The 23,039-nt window shown below is 49.8% G+C and overlaps 1 protein-coding gene across 1 annotated transcript in view; it reads right to left on the bottom strand.

Moving 5' to 3' along the window:
• Positions 1–7,485: 7,485 nt before the first annotated feature.
• Positions 7,486–23,039, bottom strand: part of Cd9 (CD9 molecule) — a 32,715-nt gene continuing 17,161 nt past the window's right edge. Inside the window, 7 exon segments of the mRNA NM_053018.1 lie at positions 7,486–7,953; positions 8,432–8,515; positions 9,232–9,321; positions 9,470–9,568; positions 10,606–10,680; positions 11,284–11,381; positions 19,252–19,354. Coding sequence (NP_444177.1) covers positions 7,888–7,953; positions 8,432–8,515; positions 9,232–9,321; positions 9,470–9,568; positions 10,606–10,680; positions 11,284–11,381; positions 19,252–19,354 — 615 coding nt within the window. The 3' untranslated portion in view covers positions 7,486–7,887.

A 23,039-nucleotide genomic window follows, 5' to 3' on the forward strand; every position in this document is an offset into this window, starting at 1 on the left:
CCACCACCACACTGTTTTTTAATGTTACGCTGAATCAGGGATAAGGAATGAAGATGTTTCCCATGCCTCAACTCTACAAAGGAGGGTCCAGCCCAGGCAAGACTCTGCCAGTGTCAGAGCAAGAACTGACACAGGGTTGCCGGCCTCTGCCAACTGGTTCTTGTTCTCCCCTACCCATGAGTCTACTCAACTAGTTCCAGGGTCCACGTAGGGACCCTGCAACGAAGCCCCATGTGCATGTATCTTTGAGCGGTTCCGTTTCTTTGATTAAATCCCGATGGCTGTATACTCCGCCATTCAACCAACAACTCTTCACGGATAAAAGACTACAGAGCACTGGCTCTGCCCAGTTCCCACGGCTTAGTGCTAGAGTTATACCAGTGAGTATAGCAAAGACTCGGGAGATCCCTCGGTACCGCACACCACTGAGCTGAGGACTCATCCTAGTGTGGACTAACATTGTGACCTCAGATCAAAGTCTCCCAATCTATCACGTGTCAGTTTCCTTACTAACAGGTGAGGAGACCAGACCTCCCTGCCAATTTACTTCTCGTTTCCTGCCCTAAGAACACAAAAGGTGGATGGGCTGGTGCACAAAGGTGATGTCAGCGCTTGGGAGATTTGAGGGCTGCCTGGAACTTGAGAGAATGTCTGGCTAGCCTTGATAACAGATTTAAAAAAAAAAAAAAAGCTGGGGGCTGGAGAGATGGCTCAGTGGTTAAGAGCACTGACTGCTCTTCCAGAGGTCCTGAGTTCAAATCCCAGCAACCACATGGGGGCTCACAACCATCTGTAATGGGAACCGATGCCCTCTTCTGGTGTGTCTGAAGACAGCTACAGTGTACTCATACAATAAATAAATCTTTAGAAACAAAGTTGAAGTCCTATCCTCATGTTTGTGCTGCAGGCAGTTTACTGACCCGGACATCTCTACAGCCCAGGAAAGGGGGCCTTGGAGTGGGTGTCGGGCACAGTGGGTGTTGATCCAGAGGAGAACCTATTGAATTGGGTCTGCACATAAGAGGCAGAGGTATATAAACACGAGTCTAAAAGAATGAGAAAACGAGAGAACCTGGAACTTAGGTTGACTTACCTGAGCTCCTCATAGTTGAGAGCTGTTGTATGGGTCAGGCTCTTTCTCATCAGTCAAGCATCTGAGACTCAGGAGGAATCCTCTGTCTCCCACACCCCGGGTAGATAGGGACTATCCCTTTGGGAATAGAGATTAGAGGAAGGAAGATCCGCGAACCCAAAGCAGCAAGCTCATGTTGGTCTGGCTCATGTTGGTTGCAGGAAATGTCAGATATCTTGTTAATGAAAGGGCCCTTAGACTGCTTCAGCCTCTGGGCTTGGGTATGTTAGCTCAGGCAGCCCTGGGGACTGACAAGCATCTGCAGATCTCTGCTGCTTCAGAGCTGAGCCGGAGGGAACCCTGCCCAGAGCGGGGAATTCCAGGCCCTAACTGAGCTTTGCCAGTGTGACTCACAATGAGCTCCCAGTGACTTTCAGACAACCCTGCTTTCAGCTCCTCAGAACCTGAGGACTTTGTAATCTTTCAGAGAAGTGAGGGTCTAACTTTCTTTCTTTCTTCCTTCCTTTCTTTCTTTTTCTTTTTTCAGTTCTGGGGACTGAATCTAGGATCTCATAATATATAAATTGAGCATAATAAATATAATTGAGCAATCAATTTATATTACAGCCAATGAGGCATGGCAGGAGGGGTCACTAGAGGCAAGAGGAGCTTTGCCAGTTTGGTCTTAACATATGGTGTTCCAGACTGGCTTGGGTTGCACAGTGAGAATGGAAAAACAAAATACAAAGGGTTGGAAAGACGGTTCCGCAGTTAAGAGCACTGACTCTTCTTCCAGAGAACCCGAGTTTGGTTCCCAGCATCCACATTGGGTGGTTTACACCTGCCTGGAGCTCTAGCTGTCTTTGAGCATCTGTACTCTGGTATGTATATAGCGCCGGGCTTGTCTCACTGGCACACAGTAGGCCAAATCAGCTGGGCCCACGGTCAGTTGTCAGCATCTACACGTGATGGTCTCGGATTTCTCCAGTCACTTCCCGGTGAAGTCCTGTGGTAATTTTGGGTTTCACAATACACTGAATCCAGAATTTCCTTGTTCCAAATTACCTTTGCTACAGTTATCCTCCGAACCTCTAATTATAGTTAAAGCCTTGGGGGAAGGGAGTTGGGAACAGCAGCCCTTTTCTGGCTTGCTCATTTCTGCTCATCTAACTGGATTTATTGTTTTTTTTCTTAAGTTAACATATATTTATACATGTGCTAACTGAACGTATTAATGTGGCTCAGTGTGAGGTATCTACATGTGGACGAAATGTGCACTGATCGCATCAGACTCCTCTCAATACTCCATTTCCAACTCCCCCCCCCCCCCCCCCCCCCGTGCCTGTGACCACAGTTCTATCTTCAGGAGTTCTATCTTCAGGATGACCCTTAGTCTGCACACATGGTGTGACAGACAGAAGCTCTCTTTCTTCTTTATGGCCAGTCTCCGATGAGCATGCATACAGCAGGTTCTTTACCTCCTCCTCAGTCAATGGACACCCAGGCTGACTCCGTTTGCTGATGGTTTTGAAGAGTGCAGGGAGAACCACAGACGCGCAAGTGTCTCTGTAGTGAGCAGACCACGCCCCTTCAGGTAGATACATCCAGGAACAGCATCGCCCGGCTATATGGTAGTTCTGTTAGTTGTTTTGAGGGAGGGTACTGATGTCCACAGTGGCTGGGTGCGCTTACGTTCTAACTGGCAGTGTATAAGGACTCCCCCCAGCCTCCTCATGCTCACGGGAATGAGATAGGGCTTCATCGTAGGTTCCGTTTGTTAATTCCCCATGGCGGATGCTAGCAAATCAAGTTCGTTGGTTATGTGAGCCATCAGGGAGAGTTCTGGAGATCATCAGCCAGGGTTCGGAGGAGTGAGTGGTGTGATGGGTGATATCACACGTGGGATCCAACATTCTGAGACGTAGCCTCTCCTTGGCCCCCCCTAAAGGAACCCACCCACAGCAGTGGAACATGCCAGTCCTCCAGGCAGCCCTGCTCTGGGGGGGCCCCAGCCGCAGGGCTGGCAGCTGTGTTCTCGTACACATTACTGCCTTGTTCTCTAAGAGATCCCTCGTCCGCCAGGACCGAGCCAATTTCCTAGATTAAATTTTCTCTGATGAATGACCTATTTTACATTTTGTTTTCCCCGGCTAGACCATGATTCTCCACTGGTCATTTAACAATTTCCAATCGACTACAATTGAAAGGAGATATAAATTATACTATGTATAATGGTTGAACTGCTTAAGGAGGAAATGATTAATCTTTGCTCTCAGCAGCCAGGGCTCCCAGGAGAGGTGACCCGAACTCAGCATCTTACCTCTGCCTTAAGCCCAGCATTCGGTGGCCCGAGTCACTGAAGATCTAGTCTGTTACTGCTGCTGTTGATACCTGGGCATTGCTGGGGTGCTGCTGTTGGTGGGGACTCAGGCTGGCCCAGAAGGAAACAGGAGGGCAGCCTGCAGGAGGTGTGGTTTCTGACCTCGGGCTGGGTTTTCCCAGTCTGGTTGGAACTGGGCCTTTGGGGGAAGAGCTAGAATTTTTCCTGCCTTAAAAACTTTAAAAAGAAAATTATTTTTATCCATGTGTATGTGTGTATGCTCCATGTAAGGGAGCTGGAGTTACAGTTACAGGTGGTTGGGAGTCTGGGAACCGAGCGAGGGTCCTCTGCAAGAACAGCAAGTGCTCTCAACCCGAGTCAGCTGTCCAGCCCCCTCCTGTCCCTGCCAGGGAGATTATGTCTGTTTCCCCGACAATCAGGGGATTCCTAGTTTTCTGAGTGCCATTTGTGTATTTCATGTCTTTTCTCCTCATTCTCTTAGATAAGGGCTTAGGAAAGCTGCTTCCCTTGTGACCACTGTGTCTGTGCAGCTGGAAGCTTTCTCTCTCTCCTTCCTTTGAATGGCTTCAGTTTACTTGTTTTGTTTTGTTTTGTTTTTTTCCTGGAACTCACTCTGTAGACCAGGCTGGCCCTCAAACTCAGAGATCGTCCACCTACTTTTGCCTCCCAGATGCTGGGATTAAAGGCATACACCACCGTACCCAGTGTGTTTATTTTTGAACAGGGCTGGAACCTAGGCTCACTTTGAACTACGTAGCTCGAGGCTAAATTCCTTGACGTTTCTGCCTCTGCAGATGGGACAGTAACCTTAATCAAAGCCATACCTCAGCTGGCACTGTGGTGCAGTGAGTTCAAGGCCAGATGGCTAGACATGGACATACTATCTCAAACAAAACCAAAATCACATGAATGATGGGCCAGCCTGGTCTACAGAGCAAGTTCCAAGACAGCCAATGCTATACAGAGAAGCCCTGTTTTTAAAAAAAAAAAACAAAAAAAAAAAAACAAAAAAACAAAAAACAACCCCCCCAAACTAAAAAATACCCCCTCACCCTACCCAACCCCCCCACCCCCCACTAAAAATCCCCAAACCAACTAGCCAACCAAGAAACCAGGGAGAAGCTCTGGTATCACACAGGCCTCCCGATTCATCCTAAATTTCACCCTCATGGGAAACGAGTGCCTCCCACACTCCCAGGACATTTCAAGGGTGGTGTAGCCTGGTCAACAAAGGAGCCCTGGAATATCACACCCTCTGGGCCTTGATGTGCTGAGGCTGCCACGTTGCCACCTGGTCACACACAGTTCATACACACAGCTATGGTACACACAGAGATGCTTTTGATCCTTTTCCTCCGTTCCAGGGACCAAATCTATAGCTTCACTCTCACGCCTCAAACACTCTACCTCTGAGTCACACGGCAGCCCTATTCTAAACGCTTATTCTAACTACTGTCCCGACTGTCCGGATGTCTCCCGGCAGGTGAGGTGTCAAGAGATAAGGTAGTGACCAAGGATCAACTCCCAGGGCATGCTTTTCCAGGCTTGCCTGAGTGCTGTGGTCCTGTTTGCCCATGTGTCAACGATGGAGAGTCCATGGGTCTCCCCAACTCTAACTCAAGTAGTCAGGCCGAGACCCATGGGTGCTTAGGGGTGGTTAGAACAGCACACCCGGCCTCTGGAGCAGGAGTCCTTAAGGTCTTGCCTGGCCAGAGAGGCAGGTCTGGCTTAGGGGTTTGCAGAGTGGAGGTTTTATCAGTTTTCACCCTGCCTGTATTTCCACAAGGGAAGCAGATGGTTTGGGAAAATCCAATTTAAAAGGACAGAAATTGAATTAGCTCTCCAGGGGTCCAATGGCCAAGAGTTTGTGTGGGGACAATTGCATTATCTGCTCAGGACTCACCAAGCCCATAAGGGCTCCGGGTGGGTGGGGTGAACACCCTTGAGTCACTCAGGCCTGGATAGATTGAGGGGAGGAAAAGTTCCTAGAGAAGTCATTACACGGACACCCTGTCATCTGCCCCGCCCCCTAACCCTGCTCTGTAATTTACATAAAACTAAATGGCTGACTTATTCCGTAACCAGAACCATAGTAGCTCTCTTCAAATGCTTGAATGGAGACGGGATCCTGAGCTAAGTTGGCTTGTCCCTTTTTGCTTGTCTAGCATGACACACCCATCAAACAGCTTGTCATTTGCACCATTTTAAAACTGCCCAACACAGGAGTCTGTGTATTCCCAAAACTTCACTGATCCAAAAACGGAGACTCTGAACTCGTTAAACAGTAGTAGCACCTGGGCCAGCAAGATGGATGTCTCGGTGGGTAAGGGCACTATGGAGCCTGAGGATGCGAATCCAACCCCTGGAACCTGCCCAGTGGAAGAGAAATAACTTTAACAAGCTGTGTGTTGATGCCCACCCATGAGCTGTGGCGTGAACCCCCTCCTTAGCTAAATAGACATACGCAATGAAAAGGTAATTCAAGCAAACAACTCTGGTAATTTTCTGTTTCCGTCTCCCTAGCTAAGTTCATCAAATCTACTTCCTGTCTCCGACTTTTACCTATTCCAGGTACTCCATGCAATTATGGACACTGGCCCTCTTGTGTCTGGCTTATTTTACTTGGCACAGTGACATCAAGGCTCATCTGCCTCAAAGTCACAGAGAACCACTGGTCTTTGCCTCCCAAGCACTGGGACCAAAGCTGTGGGCCTCCACTCTCTGTCCTTCTTAAGCCCAGGTAACATTCTACTTCAGTCATAGGATTTGGGAACATTTTCAGTCTCTCTTGTTTTGATTCAGGACTTCGCTTTGCGGCCAACGCTGGCCTGGACCGGATAATTGTGCCTCACCCTCCTGAGTCCTTAAGACTACAGACAGGTAGGTACCCACATACCACACATTTTAATAATTTTAAAAAAGTGTATGGCTGTTTTCTTTGACAGTATGTTTGTACACCACACCCATGCCTTGTGCCCAGAAGAGAGGCATCATATCCCCTGGAAAGATGGTTGTGAGGAGCTGTGTGGAGTCTAGGCCTCCAAGAGGGGGTCCTCTCGAAGAGTGGCCAGTGCTCTTAATCACTGAGCCATCTCTCCAGCCACCACCACACTGTTTTTTAATGTTACGCTGAATCAGGGATAAGGAATGAAGATGTTTCCCATGCCTCAACTCTACAAAGGAGGGTCCAGCCCAGGCAAGACTCTGCCAGTGTCAGAGCAAGAACTGACACAGGGTTGCCGGCCTCTGCCAACTGGTTCTTGTTCTCCCCTACCCATGAGTCTACTCAACTAGTTCCAGGGTCCACGTAGGGACCCTGCAACGAAGCCCCATGTGCATGTATCTTTGAGCGGTTCCGTTTCTTTGATTAAATCCCGATGGCTGTATACTCCGCCATTCAACCAACAACTCTTCACGGATAAAAGACTACAGAGCACTGGCTCTGCCCAGTTCCCACGGCTTAGTGCTAGAGTTATACCAGTGAGTATAGCAAAGACTCGGGAGATCCCTCGGTACCGCACACCACTGAGCTGAGGACTCATCCTAGTGTGGACTAACATTGTGACCTCAGATCAAAGTCTCCCAATCTATCACGTGTCAGTTTCCTTACTAACAGGTGAGGAGACCAGACCTCCCTGCCAATTTACTTCTCGTTTCCTGCCCTAAGAACACAAAAGGTGGATGGGCTGGTGCACAAAGGTGATGTCAGCGCTTGGGAGATTTGAGGGCTGCCTGGAACTTGAGAGAATGTCTGGCTAGCCTTGATAACAGATTTAAAAAAAAAAAAAAAGCTGGGGGCTGGAGAGATGGCTCAGTGGTTAAGAGCACTGACTGCTCTTCCAGAGGTCCTGAGTTCAAATCCCAGCAACCACATGGGGGCTCACAACCATCTGTAATGGGAACCGATGCCCTCTTCTGGTGTGTCTGAAGACAGCTACAGTGTACTTATGTATAATAAATAAACAAATCTTAAAAAAAAAAAGCTGAAAAAAATCCACTCAGTTCATTCAATCCAAGCTTCAACCCCAGCAGTTCTAAAAACTAATTTAAAGAAAGCAATACCAGCAATCAATACTAGACATTGTTATAATCTTTTATTATGTATCAAATTGTCTTCAATATAACTTACAACCTGATTTTATCTGATAGATACTTTTATCTATTTAAAGGCAAAAAAATTCTCTTTATGTACAACATCTTATGTCTAGAGTCTGGCAAATACAGTACCTTTCATTGCAGGATTTTTTGCTTAACATAACAAGCAAAAATAAACAACCAAAAAAAAAAAATCAAAATGAACCGAACCCCCGGATCCCTCTACTACAAATGTCAATAATGAATAAAGCATTAAAAAGACAAACACAGAATAACTGTTGTTTAGAAATGCGTAATGAATACTAATATTAGTGGCAAAAAAAACAAATGGCCCGACTGTCCTCAGAGCCACTGTTCCTGCTCGGGGTTGGGTCAGACTCTAGACCATTTCTCGGCTCCTGCGGATGGCGCAGCACAGAATCATGCTGAAAATCATACCGAAGATCTGCAAAGACAGCAAGGGGCGCGGTTTGCCTGACTGGAAGGGAAGGAGCATCACCCGGTTCAGACAAGACCAAAGCAGCAAGGTCGGGGAAGGGTACTGATGTAGGAGAGAAGAGGGCCAGATGGCAGGAAGGATGGCGGGACGGGGACTCTGACAGTCAGCTGCTGAGGTAATTCCTTAGAGAAATGCAGCGTTAGATCCTAAGGTCAGTGTTTCCAACACAGCATGTGGGTTAGGACTCTTCCCACCCTCTGTGCTTTGCAGGGATGGGATTGAAACCCAGGGCTTTGCCCATTCCAGCCAAGTGGCTGCCTCTGAGCCGCAGTCCGAAGGCTCTCACTTCCTAGTAGTAAGAAGGAAATCCTGATGTGTATCTCCCTAGCCAGGTCAGCCAGGAGTGCTTCTGACCCGACAGCACTTCTAACAGTGCCTGGGCACAGCTAACAAGAGTCTTCCCCCGGGACCACCTGCCACTCACCATCACCACGGCGATACCGATGCCCACTGCTCCAATGATGTGGAACTTGCTGTGGAAGACCTCATCGATGGCATCCGGGCAGGACTAGGGAGGCAAACAAGACACACGGGTCAGAAACAGTTCTCACTTTGGGGGTGTATGTAACTCTTCTTTGCTGACTCCTGAATCATTCTGGGAGGCCTCGTGGTTGAAGGGCCAACTGGAATGAGTGGCCAGAAGGGAGAGGTTTGAGGTCTTTTCCTTGTTCTATTTACTTTTATATGAGTGGTGTGTGTGTGTGTGTGTGTGTGTGTGTGTGTGTGGTGTGTGTATCTCCCAGAAGAACAGACAACTCGATATAGTGCGTGCACACACACACAACCCTTTCTTTCTCTTTTTGGCAGTTCTGGGGCTGGAACCTGGAGCCTCATCCACCCGGCAAGCATTCTGCCACTACAGAGGCTCTTCTGGGGTCCAGTTCCATGCAGCTGTGGAGAGTCACTTTTATAATTCTGCTTCTGGATTAAGGAAAACTGAGCAACCAGGAACTGTTTCTAAAGCCTTAGGAGTAGACATACCTACCCTCCACGGGGTCTGCTTGTTCCTTTAAGGCTTGGGCCTTGGGCAGTGTGCAAGGTCCCAGGTGCCTGTAGCTGTGAGAGCTAGGGGATTTTGTTCCCTCTCTGATCTGGCTTTTGTCTCGCTGCCACTTGAGGAAAGGGGCCCCTGGGAGGAATGCTGCTAAATTCACCCAAGCTAGGCCTTGTGGGTATTTGTCTAAGCAGCAGGGCAGGGTGCCAGAGGGTTGCTTCAAAGTTTACCTTAACCTGGAAGGATTCCAGAACCTGCTTTTTGGGGCAGATGTCCGAGATAAACTGCTCCACACCACCAGCTATGCCACAGCAGTTCAACTGAAGAGAGACGGCAGGGAGGAGGGATGAGAAAAACAAAAAGGTAGTTAAAAGAGGCATGCCAGCCCCGTGTAGAAATACCCAAGTGTGGATACCCTGCAGGGATGTACCGGAGGGGTCAGCGGTTTCCGCTACAGAGGTGACCTACCGCCATATGGATGGCTTTGAGTGTTTCCCGCTGGGGCTCATCCTTGTTCCTTAACTTTTGGTAGGTGTCCTTGTAAAACTCCTGGAGTTCTTTAATCACCTACAAGGGACAGACAAAGGAGCAGAGATGGGTTTCTCAGAAACTGCTTCACGGATACTCTTCAAGCACTTGGCTAACTGCCACCGTACCGCCTTTCTCGGCACCATTCCTGCTTCGGCCTCCAAAGTGCCCAGGTTACAGGAGTCTGCCATCTTGCCTGGGTTTCTTTTGAGGTGGTGGTGTGGTACTGGGGATCCCCGGCCTCTATCCCTTCGTAAATTCTTTTATCAGTTGGATAGATTTTTGAAAACAGGGATCCCACCTCGATGCCCCTGGGCTTCTTCTCTCATTGAAGAATGTTAGAGGCCCTGCCTCTAAATGCTGCACTGGTGTGTTCCAGTCCGGCCTACACGTCCTGAGAGTTCACCAGAGAAACTTAAACTCACACGCTTGGCCCCTTCTGTCGCCCAGAAGGTCCCCACTCCTCCCGTTTCCTCCCAAGACGCCCCATCTCATTCATGGTCTAGATCCACAGTCCTTTCTTTACAATCTTTTTAAATCTCAAGGGTTTTGGTTTTTTTTTTTTTGGTTATAAATGGCTAGTGTGATGTTTGTCAAACATCTTTCTCCCACCATACTAGATGGCAAAGTTCCTCAAGGTGTGGGACCTGGAAATACTCGGGGACCTTGCATAGCATCTGGTGTGGTGTTTGTAGCACGTATTGACGGATTAGAGAAAGGGAGTCTCTGCTGATTACAGAAAGCCATGGTGTTCTGAGCAACCTTTCGGGGAGTAGTGGGGGAGGGCTGTTTGGCTGTGATTGTCAGGCACGAAGATGGGTTCATCACACACAAATGGTTTCCAAAGTGAGTAATAGTTCTGAATGGTTACCATGTGCTGGCCACACAGGGCAGGCTAGCCCCACAATCCCAGTCCCACCGACTGTGTGTCCTGCTCTTATATGGGAACACACTGAATGCTGAGGGGAAAACCAAGCAAGTGACTAGCCTGGACCCTTCGATCTTTGTCAACCCTCTTCCTAGCTCAGAACCTCAAATCGCTGTAGGACCCAAGCATTCTTAGGGGAAACACCTACCTCGTCCTTGTGGGTATAGCCCCAGACGGCTGCGGCGATCTCAATGGCGAATATCACCAAGAGGAATCCGAAGAACTAGAAGACACAGGGGATGTGGTGAGAGGGACTCCAGCAAGCCAGTCAGGGACACCAAAGGGATGTAGAGCAGTTAGCATGCGGGTGGCACAGATGAACAGGCAGGAAGAGGGTGACCAAAAAGCAGAGAGCCCATGGCATTCCGGGGGGAAAATGTGATCCGTTGACCCTAAACTGGTGCTTGGGGTGTTATTTGGAGTCTGGCAGCAATAAAACACCACCGCCCACACACACCGAGAACGAGGGCACAAAGGCAGCACATTCACTCTGTGGCATTTGGGCATGAGGGAAACAATTTTTGAAACAGGAAGGAGAGAAGGCAAAAGGACCTGTGGACTTGGGGGAAGGGGAGAGTAAACATGGCCTTTGAGAAAGGCAGAAATGGAGTCCTGGCATTTAGCTACCTAGAAGGTGGGAGCCAGGCAGACAGGGCTGGGCCTGAGGTACGGATACTGAAAGGCTGAGCAAAGCCCAGCAGCCTAGGCCCTTTCCTTACTCCACTTGTTCTACCCATCCTGTGCACTGGGCCTGGTGACATTTTGGGAAAGGACGGGATTAAGGGTAAGACAGGCTGGAGACTGGGAGTACAGAAGGAATACTCACCAATCCCAGCATGCACTGTGACTCTTGTACAGCTCCACAGCAGCCCAGGAAACCAACTAGCATCATGAGGGCCCCAGCTCCAATCAGAATGTACACTCCTGAAGGGAGGAGAGGGGAAAAAGACACAAGGTTGCAAACGTCAGTGTGGAGGCCCAGGCCTCTTCCTCTTAGAGCTTTCATCATGCCTCCTTGTTGATAGCTTCCGCTCCAGGGAAGGAGACCTTTTTTTAACAAAACAGCGTGCTCCACCTTGCCCTCTGGTTCCCCTCCCCTCCCTCTCCCCCAGAACTCTGCTCCACCACATCAACAATCTACCTTATCCTTGGGCCCGAGGACAGGAACTCTCTGATTCTTAGGAGACAATCCCTGGCTCAGTCTGCTACTTTCTTCCCAACAGGATAATGCACTTGAGCTAAATTACTGAGACCTCTCAAACTACGGTTTGGGACTTGAGAATACCATCGATCCCTCCAGAAATCCTTTCTGCACACCGCCAGGCTGGCAAGAGGAGTTTTTCTTGTTCTAGTACAAATGGCACATGAGTGGGCATCAAATCAGAAGAGCTTTGTCTTGGTTCCAACATTGCTACTATCTGCTGGGTGTCTTTAGTTAGACTGCATTTGTGGGGTAGAGAGAAGGCTCAGTGGCTAAGAGTACTTGTGTAATTAATCATGGGAACCAGAGCGCTTATAAAAATGCCTGAAACTTCAGCTCCCAGGATCTAATTGATGCCCTCTTTGCAGGCACCTTGCACTGCGCGCGCGCACACACACACACACACACACACACACACACACACACACACACACACACACACATGTGCTTGTCATGAAATCCTGTCAGTCCATCTGGAAAAAAATCTTATGGTTGGAATGAAGTTACTCTAGATTAAGGGTGAAAGGATTCATCACACTATGGAGAGTGGGTGACATCGTGCCTTCAGCCTTCAATGGGAGTGGTTGCTGGGGAGGAGGCAGAGAGGGTTAAGACCCCTGAAGTCTTGCCTACACCCAGACAGTGCAAATCCCTGGATCTGGAACCAGAGTAGACCAGCCCTGGATACATTTATTCCAGATCACCACGGCTATGCCCAGAGTCTAACCTGCAGTGACACTCTTGAGAAGCCATAGTTGCTGAGCAGGACTACCTTTGTGAAGCCCCCTTCTGTCCTAAGAGAGGTTGTAGTGCTTTCCATACGTATTGTATTTTAATATTCATTCTTAAGCTATGTATATGTCTCTGTTGATATATGTGCTTATGAATGCAGCTGCCCTTGGAGACTGGAAGAGGGCGCTGCAGCCCCTGGAGCTAGAGTTCCAGGCAGTTGCGAGCCACCCAACATATGTGCTAGGAATTGAACTTGGGTCCCTCTGCACAAGCACTACACAATGCCTCCCGTCTTGCTACCATGCTCTCGCCAACCTTGAGAAGGCTACAGTGACATATCAAGAGCCTCATCTTTAAAGCCCAGAATGCGTGGGTGGATATATGTTGAGGAAACGGGGCTCTTCAGTAAGTTCTGGCTGGCCTGAAACACTATGTAGATTGTCCTGGCACAAGCTCATAGAGATCCATCTGACTCTGCCTCCCGAGTGTTGGGTTTAAAGATGTACGTCTCAGCCAGGTGTGGTGGTACACCTTCTACTCTTTCTCTTTTGTTTCCTTTTCCCCCTCCAACATAGGGTCTCAGAATGTGGCTCCAAATATCCTAGAACTCTCTCTGTAGACCAGGCTGGCCTTGAACTCACAGAGATCCACTTGTCTCTGCCAATCTCCCAAGGACTGAGATTGAATGTGTGAGTCACTATGTCCAGCTAACACAACTTTAATCCCAGTGGAGGGTCAGGGGCAGGGGCAGGGGCAGGGGCAGAGGCAGATGGATCTCTGTGAATTCCTGGTCAACTTGTTTTACATAGTGGGTTCCAAGACAGCCAGGGCTAGGTACTGACCCGGTCTTAGAAAAAAGAAAAGAAGAAATGGCAAGTTGTTTGTTTTTAAATAAAATATGGGGTGACTGGGGTAGAGAAATAGCTCACTAAGAATGTCTGCTATGCACCCATGATGGCCTGAGTTTGAGATCCCAGAACCTACACCCACATTAAAAAGCCAGGTTATGTGTGCGCCAGCGCTGAGAAGTGGAGCCAGTCAGATCCCGGGAGATAGCTGGCTAGCTGGTCAGCTTAGCTGAAAAGGAGTCAGGTTCATGAGAGGCCCTGTCTCAAGGACCTGGAGAGCACAGGAGACACCCAGCATTCCTTTGGACTCCTACATCTGCACACATAAACTTAAGAGAAATGACTTGGGCGTGGGGGCGCGCATAGAGGCACCGGGTTCAATCTTTAGTACCACGAAAAAAGAGAAGACAACAGTGCAATGGTACAGTCTCCTGGAACTGTTGTGATGTGTGCAATGAGGTAGTACACACACACACACACACACACACACACACACACACACACACACACAGTGCCAACTGTTATTAATCTCAACAGTGTAAGGCATAGGTAACTATTGATTTTTATGTACTTGACACTCTCTCCCTGTTCTCCCACTGGGATCTGAGACACTTCAAATGGGCTGAAAACGAGAGGGGGAGATACGTCTTCTCCTGGTGCACAGCGCGCTACGTGCTGATGAGGTTTGACAAGTGCCACAGTGACCTCACTGTCCCCCATCTGCAGCGCAGGGCTGGACTCGGCAGGCAGGAGACCGTGGGACCGGCCTGCAGCTGATGCTCATAGGAGCACAGAGCAGAGCACACACAGTGGGCATTTGTGTCTCTCTCGCCTCCTATCGCCGCTGTGATGTGAAGTCACGTGGGGTTCCTGGCAAACCCCACAGTGCATGAATATGGGTATTGTTTCTGTGCATGCCTGGCCCAGACAGGGCAAGGGGACAAATGCAGCTTGTCCTCAAGTCATCTTTCTGGCCAGCCAAACGTAGTGGGGCCTGAACATGGGAGGCAGTGCAGTCCCGTGCATCAGCTGCCAAAGGGGTACCACGGAGCGAGGTAGTAGTACAGCCCTGGTCTCTGACTGTCCTCTCAGGGCGAGACAAGGAAGGATGAGGTCACGCCTTTGAGCTGCAGAGCAGGGGCTCAGTAAATGGGGAGGGGCATTAAGAGACCAAGAGGATGAATAAGCACCTGAAACAGAATCAAGTGCCAACAAACCTGCATTCTCTCGGAGTCCACACCCTGGCCTGGGAGCTTGGACTCCCAGCAAGGCCAGGGCAGTGAGCATTAGAGAGAGCAGTTCTCACAGAGGGAATGTTCCCCTAACGGGCATCTCAGTTCATAGGACAGATCCACTCCAGAAAGGCTTTAAACGAAAGGTCTGTTGGCTTTAAATCTTGTTCTCTTTACCCTTCTCTAGCTAGTCAGGAGCAAGACAGAAACTTTGGCAGTTAAGCTGGAGAGTGGCTCATTGGGAAGCAGGTCTCCCAACCCTCGTGAGTCATGGGCCCAATGCGAGCCTTGCATTGTTTCTGTCCCCCACTTTAGCCTTGAGGGGCTAGAGCTCAAACCCATGGCTTCCTGAAGGGGAGCCAAGGCTAGGCTAGTGCTCATTTCTGAGCACCACCTCGGAGCTCCTCCCCGCTGCCTGGCTGGCTTCCGAAAAGAACTGTCCCTTGCTTCCTTTTGGGAAAGCCAAGTGGCTCGCTCACAACCCCACACCCCGCGCTTGTCAGCAAGGGCGGGCGGTGGTAAATGACAAAGTGTTCCCTTTTATAAAAGGAGTGAATGTTAGCTTTCTGTCTGACTCATGGAAAAATTTATTCGCGTCAGAGGGCCTTCTTCAGGATCTCCATGTTGAATTGCTTAAGGGCTGTTTATTGAACGTGTCCTCCCTGCCCCCCCCACCTTGGGCTGACATTATAGATCTATTTAAATGGGGTGGAGGGAGGAAGGACTGGCGTGGCAGCAGCATATGTCAGTGTGCCCTTTGCACAGGAAGGAGGGTGTTCTGTCCCACCTGTGCATTGGGCTCTGAGCTCAGGCCAGGGAAGACACATAAGCCCAGCTCTGGGGTTGGGGATTTAGCTCAGCGGTAGAGTGCTTGCCTAGCAATCACAAGGCCCTGGGTTCAGTCCCCAGCTCTGAAAAAAAAAAAAAAAGAAGAAAAAAAAAAAAAGCCCAGCTCTATCAACTCATAAGCACTTCCCTTTAACTATTCGTCTGGGCTCACGCCCCCTTGCTTAGGGTCATTATCCCCAAAATAATTGGCCCCCACTCTACTCCCTCCCCCACCTCAGCTCATTCTTGCCTTCTCTCCCATGGCCGGTTACTCTCATTCGGAAGGGAGTCACTGGCATTTCATATGCTGGGCATGGGAACCCTCAGAGAAGTGTAGGTCCATGGGCCATGCCGGGTTCAGGTGGGAAAATGAACAACAATCCAGCCTGGCCTACATACCCAGTGCAGGGAGACCACCTTACAGAGAACATTTATATCCCGAAGGTCCCAAGGATGGGTGGACACTGATGGCCTGTGGCCATACCTCCTAAATTCCTTCACTCTGGCCATGGTTCTGGAAGGACATATGACGTTTGACATGTTTGTAAGCCTGGGACTGTATCCCACTGACAGGATGAATCTACCAGGGCTGAACTGGAGAGAAGGCCCTTCCATGGGAAAAGGTATCATCAGCTGATCTGAAGTCTTGCTTTTCTGCCTTACCACACACCTTTTCTTGAGACTGTGCAAGCTGTGGCCTCACCTCAGGAAACCTGAACAAAAAGGTTGCCTGCACAGTCAGCTGCATACTTCGGCTGGTCTGAGGGTGGCCATGTGCAAGGGTTGGCCAGCCTGTCAGGCCAGAAACATTAGTCTGGGTATAGACCGTACTCCTAGCATATGTGTTAAGAGGGCTGTGGTTCCCACAAAGGGCTGCTCTCGGTCCAATGGGAAAGGGCACCCGGACGACAAAGCCTCCTTGGCCCTTTTTGCCCGGGGACAACAATTTCAGCCGAAATAGAATGGTTGTCCAGGTAGGGTCCAGAACTAGGTACCACTCAGCTCCCTGATGTTTTAGTGTCTTTGGCCCCTTGTCCCTGGAATCAGAAGGACATCTTCAAAGCTGAACTCTTAGAAAGCTTGACAGCATAGGCCTTTAATACCAACCACTTAAGAGGTTGAGGCATTAGACTACAAGGTCAAGATCAACGAGTAAATTCAAGGGCAAGCATGAACAACTCAGGGAGACCCTGTCTCAAAGTCTTAAAGGAAAAGAGGGCGAGGGATATAGCTCGATGACAGAGGGGTGCCTTGCCTGGGTTCAGTCTCCAGGGGCCTCCCTCCCCCAAATCATCAATCATCACCACCACCACCACCACCACCACCACCACCATCATCATCATCATCATCATCACCACCACCACTACCACCATCATCATCATCATCATCATCACCATCATCATCACCACCACCACCATCATCACCATCATCATCAGCGGCGGCGGCAGCAGCAACCACCACTAAAATGCTAACGGGGTCCAATGCTAAGGGTACTGACAGAGTTGAGGATGTCAGCCTCCAGTGAGGGGCCGCAGGCTTGGACTCTACTTTTTGTCATCCTTCCATCTCTTTAGGGAAGACTACTGAAGTACTTTTTGTCATCCTTCCATCTCTTTAGGGAAGACTACTGAAGACCACTTTGTCTCTGTAGCAACTGGGAGGATTAGAACCCCAGGTATCCCTCGGAACTGAGCTCCTCTCTCTCCACTCACTAGGAAACTGCTCTTTGCTCCAGGGCACATTTTTCTTACCTACCCTCAGCTCACCAGGGCTTCTCTCTCAGCCTCAATTTGTGTGACATTAAAAGGCTCAGAGAGCCTTACCCTGCTCTTGGCCAAGAGGAGTGGTGGTCACTTCTTATAAAGGGTGCCTCCAGGTCATGCAGCATGGAGAATTCCAGAAGGGGCTGCGTTTATGTTCTAGGGAAAAGAGGCTTGGGCAGGTGTCTGGGCTGTTCAGGTTGTGAGATGGGAGATAATCCCTACTCCTTGTAGTTTCAGAGATGAAGCCAGTGAACTACACTAGGAAGGGCTCAGACATGGCAGTGGTTTTTCTCCCAGGTCACCCAGTCACCAGTGAGAATCTTTCTTCCCACATCTAAAAATATACAGACTTAGCCTGAGTCCTGAACGCTGGGAAGATTAATGGGTGATCAGCAGCAGTCAACAGGAGGGAGGCCTAGGGAGTCAGAGCTCTTTTGGAGGACTCGGGGACTTGGTCAGGAGATCAGCCTGAAAAGGTACCTGCTCCTGGTCCAAAAGGATAGCCTTCCTGCCTTGGATCTGCCATCCTTAGGGAGTGAGTTCACAGCTCCCCTATGTGCTGGGGAATGCATGGAGTCTGAAGGGCTCCTCTCAGGACCTTCTCCCTGCTATGCTATTTCACTCAGCAGAGAAGCACACCCTCCCTCCTCCCCCACTCTCCCTGGCATTCCTGCGCAGAATCTAAGCTTTGTTGCTAAAACAAGTCAGGGCACTATGGAAACATGCTCCCTAAAAACTCTGCTTGTAGTTAAAAGAAAAAGAAAAAGAAAACAAAAGGCCCAACCATAAACCACCCACTGTTCTCTGCCCAACCATAGGGCAACACACTCACGCCTTCCCCACACCACTGCCAATGAACAAGAACAAAGGGCCGGAAAACAGGAAGGAGATCTAGACAGAGAGCTCAGGTGCTTGCCTCCCTAGAGACTCCTTGTCTACCTGACCAAGTCTGGCCAAAGGGGGAACGGGAAGGGAAGGCTGACTGGAGCCATGGCCCTTTGTCCCTGCTGCCTACAAGAGTGATGATAACCCTGTCAGAATGCTTTCTTGTCTTTTGTAAAAATAACTTTGGTGGGTGGAAAGGAAGTGGCGACTCACGCTGGGTCTGATGGCACTGACAGGATCACCCTAAAAATAGGGGGCTTCCTACTTCTAAATCAGGCAGCCTGGAGTCGAAGGGGGAACCAAAGGCTGAGTTCACTCAGGCCGGCCATCATATGAGACGGTCTCCTCTCACAGAGGAAGATAAAGGGGCTGAATGGAGCCAGAAGGGACCGAGGAACCTGTGTAGAGAAAGCTACTGGCTGGCGGAAGCTAGCACGGGCCCCACCTTACTGAATGAAAGTGGAAACCCTTCCAAGGGAAAAGCAGTTTTCCCCAAAGGCCAGAATGGTCTCTCTGGTCCACTGACTGACTTCTCTTTCTCCCTTCTTTTCGTTTACTACTTATTTATTATTATTATTATTGTTGTTGTTGTTGTTGTTATTTTATGTGCATTGGTGGTTTACCTGCCTGTGTGTTTGGGAGGGTGTCAGATCTCAGAGTTACAGACAGTTATGAGCTGCACGTGGGTGCTGGGTACTGAACCCCGGTCGGTCCTCTGGAAGAACCGGCAGTGCTCTTAACTGCTGAGCCAGCTCTCCAGCCCACGCCTTTCTTTTTCTTTCTTCTCTCTCTTCCCTGTTCTCTGTCTGTCTCTGGGCTCTCTTGCTTAGCTCCTCTTTCCCATCCCTCCTAGGGCCTCCTGCAAGCTCCTCCACTTCCATCCCCATTAATCTTGATTTTGATTGTCTATCTAGCAGGTCTGGAGAGAGACTGGGAGGGGGCGTCCGTCTCGTCCGGGCTCTGCAGATGCACTTAGGACAATGGTTTCTGACTTAAGAAGATAACAATTTAGTTTGGAGACACCCGTGGCATGTGAAGCGAGGCTCCTAAACCCTCAGGAGCGATGACGTCCTTGCCAGACAACTTCACATCAGAGAGTGGTCAAGATGCCAAACTCAGTTGGCAAGAGGAGGAACCACAAGAGTCAGACGCAAAGGCAGCACAGACACAGCTCCACACGCTCACTAAGCCGCCCAACTTGAAAGGGACAGGGCTGGTTCATGTGGCCAGCTTCTCTCTCCAGGCCCTAGGCCCCGGGTCAGCACGGGGTTTCCAGAGCTGAAGCGCCAACCCTCTCCCTCTCACCTGTGTAGAAGCTGGAATGATTAGTTTCTTGCTCGAAGATGCTCTTGGTCTGAGAGTCGAACCGCAGCCATAGTCCAATGGCAAGCACTGCGATGCCGGCGAGCTGCCAGAGACACAACGCATTGACCGCAGTTAGTTCTGACCGCTGGGGATAGCAAACTCCACAAACGCCCCCGAGGAGACTCACAAAGGACTTCGGCATCATTTCGTTCAGCCCTCCAAGTAGGCGGTTACCGGACACTACACGGCGGTGAAGATGAATCACGAGGGCTACCAGGCACTACAGTGTTCAGCAAAAGCGCAAGCCACTGAACCCACACCCCAAGACTCCATAGAGTTAAATGCCAGTATGCGGTTTGGGCACGGATCTAAAATACAGGTCACAGAATAATGGAAAACGAAACAAACATAACCGGTGACCATCACATGGGTGACGAGCTCCAGGTAGGGGGAGAAACGGTTGAGCAGGAGGGCGAGCATCTGGGGTGTCGAATAGGATGCTAAATGATACTTTATTCTCCAGTATACTTTATTCAGGGCTTTCTTTAGCTATCCCCCTGCCTCGGTCTCCTGAAAGACCAGGGATATAATACCCATTTTGTTGATGTTTTAACTTGAGCAACGACAAACATACGCATGGGGCTTGGGGACGGCTGCAATATGCCCAGCACGTGACACGATGTATCAGAAGTGTTCCTCATTTACCCACACCAGCCTTTTATTCACCAGTCAACCCCTGCTCTGGCTCTGGAGATGGCAGATGCTGTTGGGGAGGCCTCTGCCAAGCCTTCTCATCCCCCACCGGACCAAGTCAGCTGACCTCCCCATCACTGGTACCAGGGCTTGCTGGGGGAGTGACTCATAGCCCTCCAGTGTAGCGCCTGGCTGGCTGTGGGAGACAGACCTGGTTTTGATGGTCCCAGGTCACCATCTTGCTCTTGGGGGGATGTTGGTGCTCTGCCCTAGGAGCTGTGTAAAGAGTCTGTGGCGTGGACGTACACCCCCTTTCCGTTCTTTCTCCCCAATATTACACATGATGTGGCAATAGGATTGGGTGCACTGAGTGTCAAGTGTGCATGGTGACACCAGGAAGGGCCACCCAGGATGTCAGCCTATGGAAACCACCTCACCCGTACCCACAGAGGTGTAGGCTGCTCCGATCCCATTGCATACAAATGGAGGTCGCACAGGGTGGGCTGCGTTTCCCGGCTTACAGCCCTACTGCTCCAGCCATTCCATTTGGAAACAGGAATGGTAGATGTGGCCTGCCTGTGCCAGGCTGATCTCCAACAGAATGAGTGCTTCAGACCACAGGGAACAGCAGAATCAAGGCTGGGGGAGAGCACGCTTGGCTGGGCCATGGGCTAGACTCTGGTTTATGACCAGGAAGTGATTTGCATAGAGATTTGATATACCTGTCTACCTTGGGACATGAGGGCAGAAGTCAGTCCTACTTGTGGGCAACGCCGTAAGCCTAGAGTCACAATTCTGGGCTGTCTACACCATGGTGATGCCAAACAGTGAAGAATCAAATGCAGATGGCTGTAGAGGCTTGGAAAAGGACACTAAACCCCAAGCTTTTTGTCAAAACAGTCACCAGGGAGGACGGAGACTCAAGGAAAGTAGACAACAGGAAGGGTGAATGAAGGAAGGTGGGGTGTTAGGAGAACACCTGATCAGGTGTGAGCCGTCTCTGTCCGATCGGTTTTCTTGTTTTTGTTTTTTTGAGACAAGGTCTCACTATGTAGCTCTAGCTATTTTAGAATTCACTTTGTAGCCCAGGCTGGCCCCTGCCTCTCTCTGTGGCTGGGATGAAGAGTGTGCCCTACCAGGCCCAGCTCTTATTCCGTTACAAGACAGGTTCCACACTTTGCAGCCTGACTTGTGAGGAACTTGCTGTGTGGACCAGGCTGATCTTGGAACCTCCTTCTGCCTTCCGAGGGCTGGGGTTGCAGGCGGTTACTTACTGCCAGGTTTGTTTGTTTGTTTGTTTAAAAAGAAAACTCTGGTGCTAAGTGGCTGGAGGGTCTGCTGTGTAAGTCATCAGCTGCCTCGTCCTGTGCAATGAAAAGCTGGCTCTGGTTGGCTAGGTCAGCAGGAGGTGGTGAGGCTCGGAAACCGAAGAGCTTGCACTGGTTCCTTAGGCAACACTGTTTAAGGAGCTCTGGATCCTTCCCAGGGGAGTGTGCTTTTGGTGGCAGGGTTTGGGGGTACTTCGGCTGCCATCCTTGGCTTTTCCTCCGGCTATCCCAATCACAGGAGAAACTAAGAGACCAGGCATCTTTGGCCTTTTAAAAAAAAGCACCGAGCCAATCGTTTCCTAAGGGATTCCACAAGGTGAGGGGGCTGTTCCTGCAGATTTCCTGTGAACGGGCAGTTGGGCCCCTTGGGTGTGCTCTGCTGAAGGTGGCAGGCTTGAATCCGGATATGTATGGGTCTCATGTAAATGTAACAATATAAATGTAACATTGTACTTGAGGCCACCTTGGACTTTGGCATCTGCAGAGGTTGGGTTGGGGGCAAGGACTCTTGGGTAAGGAGTTCCTGGAATGTCCACTTTGGAGACAGCAGGGAAGGACTGCATATGCATCTGTGAGGCAAAAAGACTGACCCCTACCCCAAGCTCCTGCTCCAGGACAGGACTTCCCTTCCTTCGTGCTTTGCATCAACTGGAGCCAGAGCGAACCTTTGTCTCTCGGTTGCTTGTGCCAGTAACTTATCCCAAGAACAAGAACAATAAGAAGTTCCCTTCCAGCCCGACTACCTGACATGTGGTAGTCACATCAGCCACAAAGCAGCCAGCCCACTGCTGTCATGTCCCTCACGATCTGGACAGGTTCGATGCAGATGCTCAGACCAATGCTCACACCGGTCCTTAGAAATGGGCCAGAGCAATGTGCGGGGGCAGGAGCTGCAGGGGAAGGAGATGAAAGTCCAGAGGCAGCAGCTCTCCCAGTCAGAGGCAGCTCTCCCAGCCAGAGGCCCTGCCTACAGTTGGCCTAGCTACCTTTTTTGTTTCCAACAAAAGCCAAGTGGAAAACAGTCTGGTTTTGCTGCGAAAAGCTCCTTTGCCATCTGGCCCCAAATGGTTCCATCCATGTGACGGTGAAGGAAAAAGGAGTTTCTCTCATTGTTTCACTGTGGCTTGCTTTGTTTGGCTCGGTTCATATGGATTTTTAATTAGTATAAGATGGACCATAAGAAAAAACAAAAACAAACAAAACAAACAAACAAACAAACAAAAACGGAAACAAACTGCATAGAGGCCACAAAGAACTCAGCCCGGAACTTCTTCTTTCTGTTCTGTTCCTGTTTTCTAAACAAAACAAAAACCAGCGTGTGTATGAGAGTGTGTGTTACATGTGGGTGTCTACGTGTGTATACGTGTGTGGATGTTATATGTGCATGTGTGTGCACGTGTGTGTATATTATATATATGTGTGTGTGTATGTTATGTGTGTGTGTCTGTGTGCGTGTGTATACTTCTGTGTGTGCTATGGCACATGTGTGGAGGTCAGAGGACAAGACAGCCTGCGTTCCCCTTCAGACGGTCTCTTATTTGTTGCCATGTAAGCAGAGCCCCTGATAGCTTCTTGGGCTTCCTTTCTCTACCTCCATCTCCCTCCAAACTCTAGTGCTTTATGTGGGCTCTGGGGACAAGAACTCCATCCTCCAGCTTCCCCTGGGAAAGCACTGAGCCCACCGAGCCACCTCCCCAAACCCAACAACACTTTCTGTATTGGTTTCTGAGACAAAGTTTTGTTAAGGAGCCCAGTCTACTCTTGAAC

The sequence above is a fragment of the Rattus norvegicus genome, chromosome 4, assembly GCF_021556685.1.
Source record: "Rattus norvegicus strain SHRSP/BbbUtx chromosome 4, alternate assembly SHRSP_T2T, whole genome shotgun sequence".
NCBI classification, from domain to species: domain Eukaryota; kingdom Metazoa; phylum Chordata; class Mammalia; order Rodentia; family Muridae; genus Rattus; species Rattus norvegicus.